Raw genomic sequence first — 15,743 nt, 5'->3', positions numbered from 1 at the left:
TTTTTGTGTTTTTTTTGAGACAGAGTCTCGCTGTCGCCCAGGCTGGAGTGCAGTGGCGCAATCTCGGCTCACTGCAGGCTCCGCCCCCCAGGGTTCACGCCATTCTCCTGCCTCAGCCTCCCGAGTAGCTGGGACTACAGGCGCCCGCCATCTCGCCCGGCTAATTTTTTGTATTTTTAGTAGAGACGGGGTTTCACTGTTTAGCCAGGATGGTCTCGATCTCCTGAGCTCGTGATCTGCCCGCCTCGGCCTCCCAAAGTGCTGGGATTACAGGCGTGAGCCACCGCGCCGGGCCAGGTAACTTTTCTTATGGGAAATGATTGCCATCATCTCTACTGAAGGATGCCTCTTACTGAAAAATGTCTTTTGAAGGAGTTCTCGCCTAAAGCATTCTTTGGATATAATTTCATACACTAAACATATGGGCCAGTAGTTAGTGGGCCCCTCCTCTGAAATACTAACTTTTGAAGTACTGATACATGATTAAAATGTTAGATATTTTTCACTGGAGCTAAGACATAAAATTAGGGCATTTTGAAAGGTGTATTTGTTTCTCTTGTTTGATATACTTTGATTATCTACTCTTTTTAAAAACTTCACATATAAAAGGTATCTTCAAATTACCGAGTGTTTCATGCATCCTAGTAGGTGAAGTATTCTCCAGTGAATAAATATATATATATAGACTTTAAATAGCTTGAGCACTGTAGCTTGAAATGTTTTCAGGGAAAGACTATTTGAATCATAAGGAATAGCTTTGATTTTCTTTTTTATGTCTCAAATATACAATTATTTGGGGGTGGTCACTCAGATGGAAGAATATTGGCAATTGTGTTGAACATTTTACCTTACATAGTTTTGAGAATTTTTGCCAAAAACTGATTTCTTAGAAATATCCTCCCCCAGCTATGCTTTGGTTTTTTTGTTTTTTTGTTTTGAGATGGAGTCTTGCTTTGTTGCCCAGGCTGGAGTGCAGTGGCGTGATCTCGGCTTACTGCAAGCTCCGCCTCCTGGGTTCACGCCATTCTCCTGCCTCAGCCTCCCAAGTAGCTGGGACTACAGGCGTCCGCCACTATGCCCAGCTAATTTTTTGTATTTTTAGTAGAGACGGGGTTTCACCGTGTTAGCCAGGATGGTCTCGATCTCCTGACCTTGTGATCCGCCCGCCTCCACCTCCCAAAGTGCTGGGATTACAGGCATGAGCCACCACGCCCGGCCTATGCTTTGTTTAAAAAAAAAAAAAAAAAAAAAGTGCAAGAGAGGGAGGGAGGCAGCCTCCTGACCATAAAAGCTGATTTCTTGATTTTTTTTTTTTTTTTTTTTTTTTTTGAAATGGAGTCTTGCTCTGTCTCCAAGGCTGGAGTGCAGTGGCGTGGTCTCGGCTCACTGCAGCCTCCGTTTCGTGGGTTCAAGTGATTCTCCTGCCTTGGCTGCTGAGTAACTAGGATTACTGGCACCTGCCACAAGGCCCAGCTAATTTCTGTATTTTTAGTAGAGACAGGGTTTCATCATGTTGAACAGGCTGGTCTCGAACTCCTGACTTCAAGTGATCCACCCGCCTCAGCCTCCCAACATGATGGGACTACAGACATGAGCCATCGTGCTTGGCCTTCTTGATTCTTGAATATGGGGTTTTGAGGTGAAAGCATTTCATGAAAACTTAAGTTCATAGACAAGAGCATCATGAATATCCTAAAAGAGGTGTCTGTGCTTTTTTTTTTTGGCCAAAAATATTACTTCTTATGAAATGTTTACACTAGGTGAGGAAAAGTTCATTAATTACCTTTAAACCGTTCCTTATTTTTTTTAAGATTTTAAATTGTATTTTGGCTTTTGCCTCCAGTATCCTTTCTGATTGCTCCGGTTTGAATTAAGTTCCTATTATGCTGCAGCATACATCAGCCTTCCCTAAGTAACCATTTCCTGGAATGTGAAGCATCGGTGCCATTGGCAGACCGTATGCAGAAATGTCGTGTACTTGCATTTCTTTTTTGTGCACTCTGTAAGGCTGGTTGTGACAAAAATCAGCTTAACTTTTTATATTATGTTATTTCACTAACTGCTGCAGTCAAAATAATCAAATCTTTGTACAATAGAAAATTATTTAAATTTTATTTTTCTACTGACATTTCTAATTCTAGTATAAATGTTTATCAATAAAAAATTACTTTCAATTCTGAGTTGGAATTATATTTCTTTTTGGTGGCTAATGAGTTTAATCTTTTGTAATAAAATTGACTTGAGTTTTCATTTTTTAAATAACAATATCTAGCATGTGTAACCTTTTTTATGTTCTACTTCTTACTAATTTATGATAAAATTCTTGTTCAAAGTTGTGATTAAACAGTACTTAACATGTGAACTTGAAATTCTTATTAACTCTACTTGCTGGGCCATATATTCCCATCAAGAAGCTTTTGTTTGATTCTATGCAGGAATTGGTGAGTATTGATACAGTGTATGAAAATGTATTATTTTAATAGTAAGTCCACATGAAAAGAAGCTTCGTGTTTGGTTAATTTAATACCCTTGGTGACATCATAAATCTCACTGTTCTGCCATTTTCAACAAATGGGACTAAGTTGGGTAGTTTACCTCATGGTCACAAGATTGCTGCAGTTCCAGTCATTGCAGACGCCTACAATGTCTGGCAGGAGATTGCCCATTCATTCCTTCTAATTTTCTAAAATTGAGGTTTAACATGCAGTAAAGTGTACAAATCTTAAAATGTATAGCTTAATGAATTTTACACATATATATATATACTTCGGTGACTAACAGATCAAGAGACAGAATGTTTCTAGCACCCCGGAAAGATACGTGCAGAGTTCAGCCAGAAGATCCCAAGACTGTATATGTATCTGAGACCCAAAAGAGGAGGAATTTGTTTCCAAAAAATGGTGATAACCTAAGGTTGGACAGTGGAAAGAGATGTGGAAGATGGGGACCAAAGGTGCTGAGATTGGCAGGGAGGACACCCTAAATTATGCCGAGAAAACAGAACAGTAAGCCAGGAATCTTTAGGGAGTTGGAGGGATTTGTGCTGTGGCCAAGTGGGGAGCCCTGTCCGAAGGAGTCAGCTATTGCCTGGCTCCAGCCTGTTGCTGCTTTGTTCGATGATTAACCCAACCTTGCTAGATACTCATTTTCAAGAGAAGCTGGAAATCTAGGTTACTGTTTGAAATCTCTCCATTTTTAAGTGTTAGCAACTAATTTAAACTTGCGTAAAACACTTTATTTATTTATTTATTTATTTATTTATTTATTTAGAGATAGTCTCACTGTGTTGCCCAGGCTGGAGTATAGTGGCATGATCTTGGCTCACTGCAACCTTCACTTCCCAGGTTCAAGTGATTCTCCTGCCTCAGCCTCCCGAGTAGCTGGGATTACAGATGTGCACCCCCCAACCTGGCTAATTTTTGTATTTTTAGTAGAGACGAGGTTTCACCGTGTTGGCGAGGATGGTCTCGAACTCCTGACCTCAAATGATCCGCCCACCTTGACCTCCCAAAGTGCTGGGATTACAGCCGCGAGCCACCTGTAATTGTGCGCCTGGCCGTAAAACACTTTTAAGTCAAACAATACATGATTTTAAGCTGGATTTGGCCTGCTCACCACCATTTTTGTTTTCCATCTCAACTATTAGAAAGTAATTCCCACTCTGATTACCCTTAAAGTAGTCAGAAACTCTAGTTGTAAATCTGAACCATCACATGGAGTGCTAAGAGAAATGGGTGCTGGGGAGTGTCTGCCAGAGAACACAATGGCTCCTGTTCCCCAGACTCACCCCCAGTGATAGGGCAAAAGGGTACATCCTGATTTGTTGCTGTAGGACACCATTTATGCTGCCCAAGGTAAATGAGGCCAAGAATGGTCAACTTCCAAATATTGGGTTCAAGTTTTACATCTATTTTTCTATTACTCTCCCATAAGAAAAGTGTGCTTAGGCCAGGTGCTGTGGCTCATGCCTGTAATCCCAGCACTTTGGGAGCCCGAGGCGGGCAGATCACCTGAGGTCAGGAGTTTGAGATCACACTGACCAACATGGAGAAACCATGTCTATACTAAAAATACAAAATGAGCCACACGTGGTGGTGTATGCCTGTAATCCCAGCTACTTGGGAGGCTGAGGCAGGAGATTCGCTTGAACCCAGGAGGCGGAGGTTGCGGTGAGCTGAGATCACACTATTGCGCTCCAGCCTGGGCAACAAGAGTGAAATTCTGTCTCAAAAAAAAAAAAAAAGTGTGCTTAAGTGGATCATAAACCTAAACGCAAGAACGAAAACTCTTAGAAGAAAACAAGCGTAAATTTTATGATCTTGGCTTAGGTAAAGCTTTCTTAGATACAATTCCAAAAGCACAAGGGAAAATAAACAAAAATAGATAAATTGGACTTCATCAAAATTAAAAACGACTTTGAAGGACACCTTCAAGAAAGTGTGAATAGCCAGACACGGTGGCTCATGCCTGTAATCCCAGCAATTTGGGAGACCCAGGTGGGAGGACTGGTTTAGGTCATGAGTTTGAGATCAGCCTGGGTAACATAGCAAGACCCTATCTTTACAAAATATATTTTTAAAAGTTAGCTGGGTGTGGTTGTGTGCACCTGAAGTTCTAGCTACTCAGGAGGCTGAGGTGGGAGGATTGCTTGAACCCAGGAGTTGGAGGTTACAGTGGGGCTATGCACCACTGCACTCCAAATAGAGCAGGATGCTGTCTTTCAAAAAAAGTGCAAACCTCACAAAATATGAGGAAATATGTTCAAGTCACAAAGGACTGGACCAGCCTGGTGGTAGACCAACTGGACCAACATGGTGAAACCCCATCTTTACAAAAGGTATAAAAGTTAGCTAGGCGTGGCTGGGCGCAGTGGCTCACACCTGTAATCCCAGCACTTTGGGAGGCTGAGGCTGGCGGATCACAAGGTCAGGAGATCCAGACCAGCCTGGCCAACATGGTGAAACCCTGTCTCTACTAATAATACAAAAATTGGCCGGGCATGGTGGCGCATACCTGTAATCCCAGCTACTCAGGAGGCTGAGGCAGGAGAATTGCTTGAACCTGGGAGGTGGAGGTTGTGGTGAGCCAAGATTGTGCCATTGCACTCCAGCGTGGGCAACAACAGCAAGACTCAGTCTCAAAAAAAAAAAAAAAAAATTAGCTAGGTGTGATGGTTCGTCCCTGTAGTCCCAGCTACTCAGGAGGCTGAGGTGGGAGGATTGCTTAAGACCAGGGAGGTTGAGGCTGTAGTGAGCTGTGATGGCACCACTACACTCCAGCGTGAGCAACAGTGAGAACCCATTTCAAAACAAACAAAAAAAACTTAAACATCAACAAAAAGAACCCAACTTTAAAATGGGCAAAGGCCGGATGCAGTGGCTCATGCCTGTAATCCCAGCACTTTGGGAGGCCGAGGTGGGCAGATCACGAGGTCAAGAGATTGAGACCATCCTGGCTAACACGGTGAAACCCCGTCTCTACTAAAAATACAAAAAAATTAGCCGGTTGTGGTGGCGGGCGCCTGTAGTCCCAGCTACTCAGGAGGCTGAGGCAGGAGAATGGCATGAACCCGGGAGGCAGAGCTTGCAGTGAGCCGAGATCACGCCACTGCACTCCAGCCTGGGCGACAAAACGAGACTCTGTCTCAAAAATAAAATAAAATAATAAAATAAAATAAAATAAAATAAAAAATAAAATAGGCAAAACAGGCACAGTGGCTCACACCTGTAATCCCAGCACTTTGGGAGGCTGAGGTGGGTGGATCACTTGAGGTCAGGAGTTCGAGACCAGCCTGACCAACATGATGAAACACCATCTCTACTAAAAATACAAAAATTAGCCATGCCTGGTGGCTCACACCTGTGGTCCCAGCTACTCGGGAGGCTGAGGCAGGTGAATCGCTGCAACCCGGGAGGTGGAGCTTGCAATGAGCTGAGATCATGCCACTGCATTCCAGCCTGGGCAGCAGAGCAAGACTCCATCTCAAAAAAATAAATAAAAAAAAGGGAAAAACATCTCAAAAGGTATTTCTCCAACGAACATACACAGTGGCCAATTAGGACATGAAAAGATGCTTAACTCCATTAGTCATCAGGAAAGTGCAAATCAAAACTACAGTGAGATGCCACTTCACACCCACCAGGATGTCTAGAATAAAAGAGGGTATTGGCAACGGGGTAGAGAAAATGTAAGCCTCATATGCTGCTGGTGAGAATATAAAATGGTACAACTGCTTTGGAAAACACTTTGGCAGTTCTTCAAAAGGTTTTGTTTTTTGTTTTGAGACGGAGTCTTGCTCTGTTGCCCAGGCTGGAGTGCAGTGGTGCAATCTCAGCTCACTGCAGCCGCTGCCTCCTGGGTTCCAGCAATTCTCCTGCTTCGGCCTCCTGGGTAGCTGGGATTACAGGCGCACACCACCACACCTGGCTAATTTTTGTATTTTTAGTAGAGATGGGGTTTCACCATGTTGGCCAGGCTGGTCTTAAACTCCTGACCTCAGGTGATCTGCCCGCCTCGGCCTCCCAAAGTGCTGGGATTACAGGCGTGAGCCACCGCGCCTGGCCTCAAAAACTTTTTTAAAAAAAGTTATTATATGATTAGGCAATCCCACTTAGGATATACCTAAGAGAAATGAACTTTGAAAATGTCATGCTAAGTGAAAGAAGCCAGACCCCAAAGACCACATATTTTCTGATTCCATTTATATGAAATAAATGTTCAGAATAAGCAAATCTATAGAAGTTGGTCTTTGAGGAGAAACAAAGAATGAGCACGAATGGGGAATGAGAAAGGGTTTATTTTTGGGGCAATGAAAATGTCGTAAATGGATTTAGTGATGATCTTGCAAGTCTGAATATACCAAAAACTATTGGATTGTGCATTTTTAAATTTTATTTTATTTTATTGAGACGGAGTCTCACTCTGTCACCCAGGCTAGAGTGCAATGGCATAATCTTGGCTCACTGCAACCTCTGCCTCCTGGGTTCAAGCAATTCTCCCACCTCAGTCTCCCGAGTACCTGGGATTACAGGCACATGCCATCATGCCCAGCTAATTTTTGTATTTTTGTAGAGACGGGGTTTCACTATGTTGGCCAGGCTGGTCTTGAGCTCCTGACCTCAGGTAGTCCACCTGCGTCAGCCTCCTAAAGTGCTGGGATTACAGGCGTGAGCCACTGCGCCTGGCCTGAGTTGTGCACTTAAATGGGTACATTTTATGGTATGTGAATTGTGTCTCAATAAGGCTATTTTTTTTTTTTTTTTTTTTTTTTTTTTTTTTTGAGACGGAGTCTCTCTCTGTCACCCAGGCTGGAGTGCAGTGGCGCAATCTCGGCTCACTGCAAGCTCCGCCTCCCAGGTTCACGCCATTCTCCTGCCTCAGCCTCCCGAGTAGCTGGGACTACAGGCGCCCGCCACCACGCCCGGCTAATTTTTTATATTTTTTAGTAGAGATGGGGTTTCACCGTGTTAGCCAGGATGGTCTCGATCTCCTGACATCGTGATCCGCCCGCCTCGGCCTCCCAATCAATAAGGCTATTTTTAAAAGTTTGCTGGTATAGAGCCATTGTAATGTCTTATTAATCACATGCATGTCTCATCTATTCCTTGATTCACAAAAGATTTATTTCTTGATTTCCTGGATTTACAGACCCAGTCTAGTCCAGAGTATCAATGAGGAGCAATTTCAGCTGACAAAAACTCATATTTGTATACAAGATAAACAAATAGTTGCTGGGCACGGTGGCTCATGCCTGTAATCCCAGCACTTTGGGAGGTCGAGGCAGGTGGATTGCCTGAGGTCAAGAGTTTGAGACCAGTCTAGCTAACATGGTGAATCCCCGTCTCTACTAAAAATACAAAAAAAAAAAAAAAAAAAAATAGCCGGGCGTGGTGGCATGTACCTGTAATCCCAGCTACTTGGGAGGCTGAGGCAGGGGAATTGCTTGAACTAGGGAGGCGGGGGTTGCATTGAGCCGAGATCGCGCCACTGCACTCCAGCCTGGGTGACAGAGCAAGACTCCATCTCAAAAACAAACAAACAAAACCAAATAGTGTGGTAGTCATTGGTGTCTCTTCTGAATTTGCTTCTGATTGTTACCTCATAAATAGATCATTAAAATGTTTTAATCTGAAGAAATGGTAAAGATTATATACGGTTGTAGTTCCATATGGTTTAACTTGAAGGGTTCCTGTGGATGATAGCTGCATTCCTGAATAGTCAATTCTTTGTATTCACAGTAGTTATGTCTATAAAGTTGTTGAGAACATTGAATTAGCAAAAACTGAACCATGGCTCCTGGGAGAAATACAGGGTCAGGTTCCTGTGAATCGCTGGTCAACACTTTTGTCAACTGATCAGTATGTAACTTTGTTTCATGTGTGTTTCTGTTCAAAGACACCTTATTTAATATGTATTTCTTAGAAATAATCTGCAGTATTTACAATAAAATTTCAATGACAGTAGTTTGGTGTAATGTACTCTAGTGTACTGAGATTGCACTACTTTTTTTTTTTTGCGTTGGAGTCTTGCCCTTTTGTCTAGGCTGGAGTGCAATGGCATGATCTCAGCTCACTGCCACCTCCGACTCCCAGGTTCAAACGACTTTCCTGTTTCAGCCTCCCGAGTAGCTGGGATTACAGGCGCCCGCCACCATGCCCAGCTATTTTTTTTTTTTTTTTTAAGTAGAGATGGGGTGTCGCCATGTTCTCCAGGCTGGTCTCGAACTCCTGACCTCAGGCGATCTGCTCACCTCAGTCTCCCAAAGTGCTGGGATTACAGGTGTGAGCCAGCATGCCCGGTCCCAGCTATTTTTTTGTATTTTTAGTAGAGACAGGGTTTCACCATGTTGGCCAGGATGGTCTTGAACTCCTGACCTTGTGATCCGCCCACCTCAGCCTCCCAAAGTGCTGGGATTACAGGTGTGAACCACCGTGCCCGGCCTGTACTACCTTTTCATTGGCACACACAGAGTACACACATATAGTACCCATATACAGTAAACAGTATAACACACTGTACAGTTCCCACAGTAAACACATACACTACTTTGCACACATACTGTATACCCTACAGTACAGCAATACAATAAAGCGAAAAAGTTCAAAGATGGAGCATCCTAAGTTTTATAAAAATATCAACTAAAATCTTACAGTTGATGGAGCTGCACAGTGTGATTAAACCTCTCAACCTTGGCTTGTCCCACAGAAACCAGGGGAGGGGTGAGTGAAATTTATTCTGCAGAAGAGGAAGAGGGTGGCAGGTCAACCTCTGGCATTTCTATCTTAGGAGTCTGGCTCTTTACACTTGTTGAAGGAGTGGGCAATCTTCCCTCCCAAAGTAGCTTGAGAAATTGCATTAGCCTTGCCTGCTTGGCTTTTCTGCCTGAAATCTTTAAGCATCTCAGTATAAGGGGCAAACGCAGTGGAGGCCAGGCGTTTAAATCTGAGGCTTCGATCAAGCATAGGTCACACTCTTCCACGTCGCTAAAAATTTTTTCCAAGGCAGAACTCCATTCTGGTATTTTGGCTGCTATGAGAGGGACAATTCTGGAAGTCTTGGGCCGACTTTCATGGCCATCCTCTTCATCAACTCCAATGCCTTGTTTTGCCATGTCATCCAGGTCTTCGTTGGTTGGTTCCACTGCCTTCTCTGCCAAAATTTACTCCACATCTCCTTCCTTCATGTCATCAAAGCCCTCTCCACTTATCTGCTGTGCCATATGCATTATGTCTCTGACAGTGTTCTTTATATTTTCTGTAACGCCTTCAAAGCCTTCAAAATTCTCCATGCAGTCTGGCCAAACATCTTCCCAACAGTTATTGGTAGTAGCCTGACCAATGCTCTTCCAGGCTGTGCCGACATAATCAATAACGTTGCGTATAGTGACCAACTTCCAATAGTCCAGCATGGTGCTTTCCTTGCTGGTCCTGAGAGCCTCACAGGCCTTCATATAAAGCTCCCTTGTGTAGTGTGCCTTGAATGCTTTTATTATACCCTGATTGAGGGGTTGGATGAGAGACTTAGTGTTTGGGGGCATAAAAAGAACTTCTATGTTGGCGTGTGCATTTTGGAGTTCTTTGCAGCAATGGATTGTAGCATTATCCAAAATTAACAAAACCTTGAAGGTGCCGGGCGTGCGGTGGCTCACGCCTATAATTCCAGCACTTTGGGAGGCTGAGGCGGTCAGATCATGAGTTCAGGAGATCGAGACCATCCTGGCTAACACGGTGAAACCCCGTCTCTACTGAAAATACAAAAAATTATTCGGGCGTGGTGGCGGGCGCCTGTAGTCCCAGCTACTAGGGAGGCTGAGGCAGGAGAATGGCGTCAACCCGGGAGGCGGAGCTTGCAGTGAGCGGAGATCGTGCCATTGCACTCCAGCCTGGGCGACAGAGCGAGACTCCGTTTCAAAACCAAACCAAAACAAACCCAAATAAACAAAAAACAAAACAAAACAAACAAACAAACAAAAAAACCTTGAAGGCAAGGTTTCTGCCCTGGAGATAGTGTTCAGCTTCTGGGATGAATTGGTTGTGGAACCAATCAGACATCATCCACACTTTTTTGTTCCACCTCCAATGGACTGAGATGGTTCACGTGTTTCCCGTTAAGTGCTTGTGGATTTTGGGTTCTGTACACCATTAGGGGTTTGCACGTAAAGTTGCCCTTGGCATTGGCGCGCAATAACAAGGGTGCATGATCCTGGCATGATTTAAAGCCAGGGGCTTTGGAGGCCGTTTACATTATATAGATTCGTTTGCCAACATCCTTGTAAAATAAGCCAGTCTCATCCGCATTGAAAACCTGCTCTTCCACATAACCCTTTTCCTGTATAACACTTAGCAAGTATTTTAAAATTCTTCCGCAGCCTCCTGATCTGCAGAACTCGCCTCACCTGCAAGTTTAACATTTTTCACCCCGTATCGCCTTTTGAAACGCGCTAGCCAGCCAGCACTCGCCGAGAAGGGCTTAGCATTTCTCTGACCCTGGGTAACGTGACCATAGATATCTATGGCTTTCAGCCTCACAACAATGCTGTCCACTATGGTTTTTTTTTTATCGATCGACATCTCATGAATCCACAAATTTAGCCGCTTTTCCATCTTTTCCATAGCTTCATCACGCACGATGGAGGTCACTTCAGCACTATCCGGAGCGGCCTCACGGAGAGATAGGTGAATTTCCTTTTCCTTTTTCTTGATGTACCGGATTCTCGACTCGTTAACATTGAGCTCATGGCCAACAGCACTGTAACTCATGCCTGATCGGAGCTTATCCAACACGCGGACTTTCTCCGTAAGGCACATCACGGTCTTCTTTCGCTTAGGAACACTGGGCAGAGCTTCAGCACTACGCTTGGGGGCCATTTTAAACAGCAGAACCACCCACAAAAGGCAGAAAAAAAAAGTGTCAGTAAATAGACTGCGGAAAGGACTCTTTGTTTACAGCACAGGAGCTGCAAGTAGAAGGCGGCGCTTCTCCCTACTTCAAACCTCAGCTGGGAACCTTACCTCCGCCAACTCCAAATTTTCACCCTCTGCGCATGCCCGGGAAGAACCCAGAAAGTACCGTTATGATTGATTTTAGGGTTACAAATACATTTTAGCAAGTAGGCGAATTTGACATTACGAATTAATAATTAATGAAGGTCACCTGTATTTCCATAGATATGTAATTTTATTTAAGCAGATTTATTATATTAAGGCGGCGAGACAGCGCCGAAGACTACAAGTTCCAGCATGCACCGCGTCCGGGCGGGTTCCGGCTCCCAGCGAGGGCCTCAGGGACGCTAGCCCGGAGGCATCGGCCGGAAGTGTCGTAGGGCAACCACGTAGTACTCTCTGCGCATGTGCAAAGCGCGATCGGGGCCGCCTTAGCTGCCGTCGCCGCCGCCGGGGCTCTATGGTCTCTCCCTAGAGTTTTGCTGTTGGAGGCAGCTGCTGCGGTGTTGCGAGTTTGATCAGCGTCGAGCGGCAGCAGCATGGAGGAATTCGACTCCGAAGACTTCTCCACGTCGGAGGAGGACGAGGACTACGTGCCGTCGGGTGAGCGATTCCGCCTGAGGCGAGAAGCGGATTGCCCCGCCCCACGCCTCACGTGAGGCGCGCTCTGCCCCCGCGGGCGTCGGCCCCGTGGCCCAGGTGGTCCCGGGCGCGCCAGTTCTCGAGCGTCCGCTCCCTCAGGCCCCTCATCCTCGGCCGCTCCGGCCCGAGGCGTGTGCGCGTGGCGGTTCTGTGCTGCCCTTCCTTTGGGCAGCTCCGGCCGCCGCCCCCTCTTGCAGCGCGGGAACCGGCACATGAACACGGCCCCTGTCCCTAGGAACGCTCGTCGGTCAGCCCCGAACGACACCGCTGCTTCAGAAGTCGGGGAGGCAGTCCGAGCGTTGGAGGTTTTCTTCAGCCCTGGCCCGACAGAGCTGCTGGCCACCACCCCGTCCAACATAGAGCTGTCCGCTCTGCGCCTGGTTGTTAGAAAAAGTTCTGATAGAAAGTTCCCCCTTTGATGCCTTTTGCCTCATTGTGATGTCCACCCATCCTCTCCTCTTAGAACTTTCTTTCCTTAGGGTCTCAACCCGAACGGGGCGAGAATGAATCTTACTGAATAAACCTACCTGTTCCCTCTTCTTGGTCTTCCCCAGACAAACCATCTCGTTGAAAGTATCTTCACCCATTCACATCTTTAGTTGAAAGACTAAACAAGAAACAAACTAACAAAACCCAACTCAGGAGTCGTCCCTATTCTGTTTGTTTTAGTTGGTTCTGTTCTGTTTTATTTAAAGACAGGGTCTTGCTGTTGCCTAGGCTGGAGTGCAGTGACGCGATCTTCGCTCACTGCAACCTCAAACTCCTGTGCTCAAGCGATCCTCCCGTCTCAGCTTTTGGAGTAGCTGGGACTACAGGTGCAGGCTGCCACGCCCGCTGATTTTTTAAAGTTTTTTTTTTTTTTTTTTTTTTTTTTTGTAGAAATGGCATTATTGTTGCCCAGGCTGGTCTCGAACTCGTGGGTTCAAGTGATCCTCCCACCTCGGCCAGCCAAAGTGCTGGGATTACAGGCATGAGCCACCGCGCCCCGGTTAGTGAAGTATTTCTAAAAGGCACGTTGAAAACTAGCCATTCCATTCCTGGGCGGTGGCTCATGCTTGTAATCCCAACACTTTGGGAGGCTGAGGTGGGTGGATCACGAGGTCAAGAGATCGAGACCATCCTGGACAACATGGTAAAACCCCGTCTGTACTAAAAACACAAAAATTAGCTAGGCATGGTGGCACGCGCTTGTAGTCCCAGCTCCTCAGGAGGCTGGGGCAGGAGAATCGCTTGAACTCGGGAGGCGGAGGTTGCAGTGAGTGGAGATCACACCACTGTACTCCAGCCTGGGTGACAGAGCGAGACTCCGTCTCAAAAAAAAAAAAAAAAAAAAAAGCTAGCCATTTCCATTACCCCTCATCCCTATTTAATTTAATATTCCTGAGGAGAAACTTCTTTCCACCTTTTGAATTTGGTGTTGTATTTCTGTTGTCTATTGATTTAAACCTTATACAGTAGGTATCATTTTTAGTACCCCCTGACCTCCTTCCCCTCACCCCAAACACACACACACACAGACACACACACACTTCCGCCTTCGGGGCCTCCCCAACTCCCTAGTCTGCCGTGGAACGTGTGTCCAATTTTAGTTAGATCAGTATTCAGTGTTTTTTTTTCTTTTTTGTTTTAATTTTTTTGAGACAGTGTCTCGCTCTGTTGCTCAGGCTGGAGTGCAGTGGCGCACTCTGTTTAATGCAGCCTCTGCCTTGCCGGTTGAAGCAGTTCTGCCTCAGCCTCCTAAGTAGGTGGGATTACAGGCGCCCGCCAGCACACCCTGCCGATTTTTTTGTTTGTTTGTTTGTTTGTTTGTTTGTTTGTTTTTTTGAGACGAGTCTCGCTCTGTCGCCCAGGCTGGAGTGCAGTGGCGGGATCTCGTCTCAACTGCAAGCTCTGCCTCCCGGGTTCACGCCATTCTCCTGCCTCAGCCTCCCAAGTAGCTGGGACTACAGGCGCCCGCCAGCACACCCGACTGATTTTTTTGTATTTTTAGTAAAGTCGAAGTTTCACCATGTTGGCCAGGCTAGTTTCAAACTCCTGACCTCAAATGATCTGCCTGCCTCGGCCTCCCTAAGTGCTGGGATTACAGGCGTGAGCCACCGTGCCAGGCCCAGTGTTTTTTTTTCTAATGACAGTGTGAATAAACATCATGTTGACAGCTGAACCGTATGTTACACAGATTACTTTTCCTGCACTTCTTGTTTTCCCTGGTGTTAATAATTGCCATTTTTTGTTGCTACTTAGCTGTCTATGTACTTACTGCTGTAAACCAAAAATAAAATTCTAAGGCGCCCCCAACCATCTGAATGGACTTCCTCCTTAGCCAGGGCTCTTAACATTTAACCTGAGAGACTGTTTTGGGTCATGATGGGAAGTGGGGGCTGAACCTGCCTCAATGTATGTCTCTGACATTAACATCGACGCAGACTTTAAGTCTGATAATAAACATTTTGCAACCTATTCTCTCTGAAGCCTGTCAGCTAAAAGCTTCATCTGTATGATAAAACTCTGTTCTCACCCAAGCAGTGGCTCGAGCCTATAATCCTACCACTTAGGGAGGCAGAGGCTGGTGGATCATTTGAGGTCAGGAGTTCAAGACCAGCCTGGCCAACGTGGTGCAACCCCATCTCTACTGAAAATATAAAAATTAGCCAGGCATGGTGACGGGTGCTTGTAATCCTAGCTACTGGGAAGGCTGAGGCAGGAGAACCTCTTGAACCCAAGAGGCGGGGGTTGCAGTGAGCCAAGATTGTGCTTCTGCACTCCAGCCTGGGTAACAGAGCAAGACTCCTTTTAAAAAAAAAAAGTGGCCAGGCGCGGTGGCTCACATCTTTAATCCCAGCACTTTGGGAGGCTGTGGTGGGCGGATTGCCTGAGGTCAGGAGTTCGAGACCAGTCTGGCCAACATAGTGAAACCCTGTCTCTACTAAAGATACAAAAAAATTAGCTGGGTGTGGTGGCGTGCACCTGTAATCCCAGCTACTTCGGAGGCTGGGGCAGGGGAATTGCTTGAACCAGGGGCGTGGGGTTGCAGTGAGCCGAGATTGCGCCACTGCACTCCAGCCTGGGCAACAGAGTGAGACTCCATCTTGAAAAAAAGAAAAAAAAAAACAAAAAACGTCTGGTCTCCTCAACCTCTGTCTTAACCCAGACATTCCTCTGTTTAGACAAACTCAACCTGTTGCCAACAAGAAAATTTTTAAATTTACCTGTAGCCTGGAAGCACTCCCACCCCCAGTTGTCGCGTCTTAATGGACCAAACCAGTATATTTCTCAAATGTATTTGATTGATGTCTCATGCCTCCCTAAAATATGTAAAACCAAGCTGCACCCTAACCACCTTGGGCACGTGCTCTCAGGACCTCTTGAGGGCTGCATCACGGGCTATGGTTACTCATATCTGGCACAGAGTAAGTCTCTTCAAATACTTGACAGAGTTTGACTCTTTTTGTCGACACTGCTAATTTGACTCTAAACTTTTAGAATTGTATAAATCATCTCCCAAAATATTTACATTCATTAGATTTTTACTTTAATCTTCTGAAACAGTCTTTGCCTTCTGGCCTCCACTTTGTCTTGGTTACCTCCTGTGAGTGCTCCAGTGTATTTACTTATTTATTTAGAGATAGAGTCTTGCTCTTGTCGCCCAGGCTGGAGTGCACT

General features: G+C 45.6%; 1 protein-coding gene across 1 annotated transcript in view; it reads left to right on the top strand.

Annotated features, from left to right (window-relative positions):
- Window positions 1-11,809: 11,809 nt before the first annotated feature.
- CFDP1 (craniofacial development protein 1) overlaps window positions 11,810-15,743 on the top strand; it is a 132,905-nt gene continuing 128,971 nt past the window's right edge. The window contains exon 1 of the mRNA XM_003259963.2: window positions 11,810-12,044. Coding sequence (XP_003260011.1) covers window positions 11,981-12,044 — 64 coding nt within the window. The 5' untranslated portion in view covers window positions 11,810-11,980. The remainder of the gene's footprint in view (window positions 12,045-15,743) is intronic.

Source organism: Nomascus leucogenys, chromosome 2 (assembly GCF_006542625.1).
Source record: "Nomascus leucogenys isolate Asia chromosome 2, Asia_NLE_v1, whole genome shotgun sequence".
Taxonomy (NCBI): domain Eukaryota; kingdom Metazoa; phylum Chordata; class Mammalia; order Primates; family Hylobatidae; genus Nomascus; species Nomascus leucogenys.
Note: the sequence above shows the minus strand (reverse complement) of the source record. Positions and strands in the feature narration are given on the sequence as shown.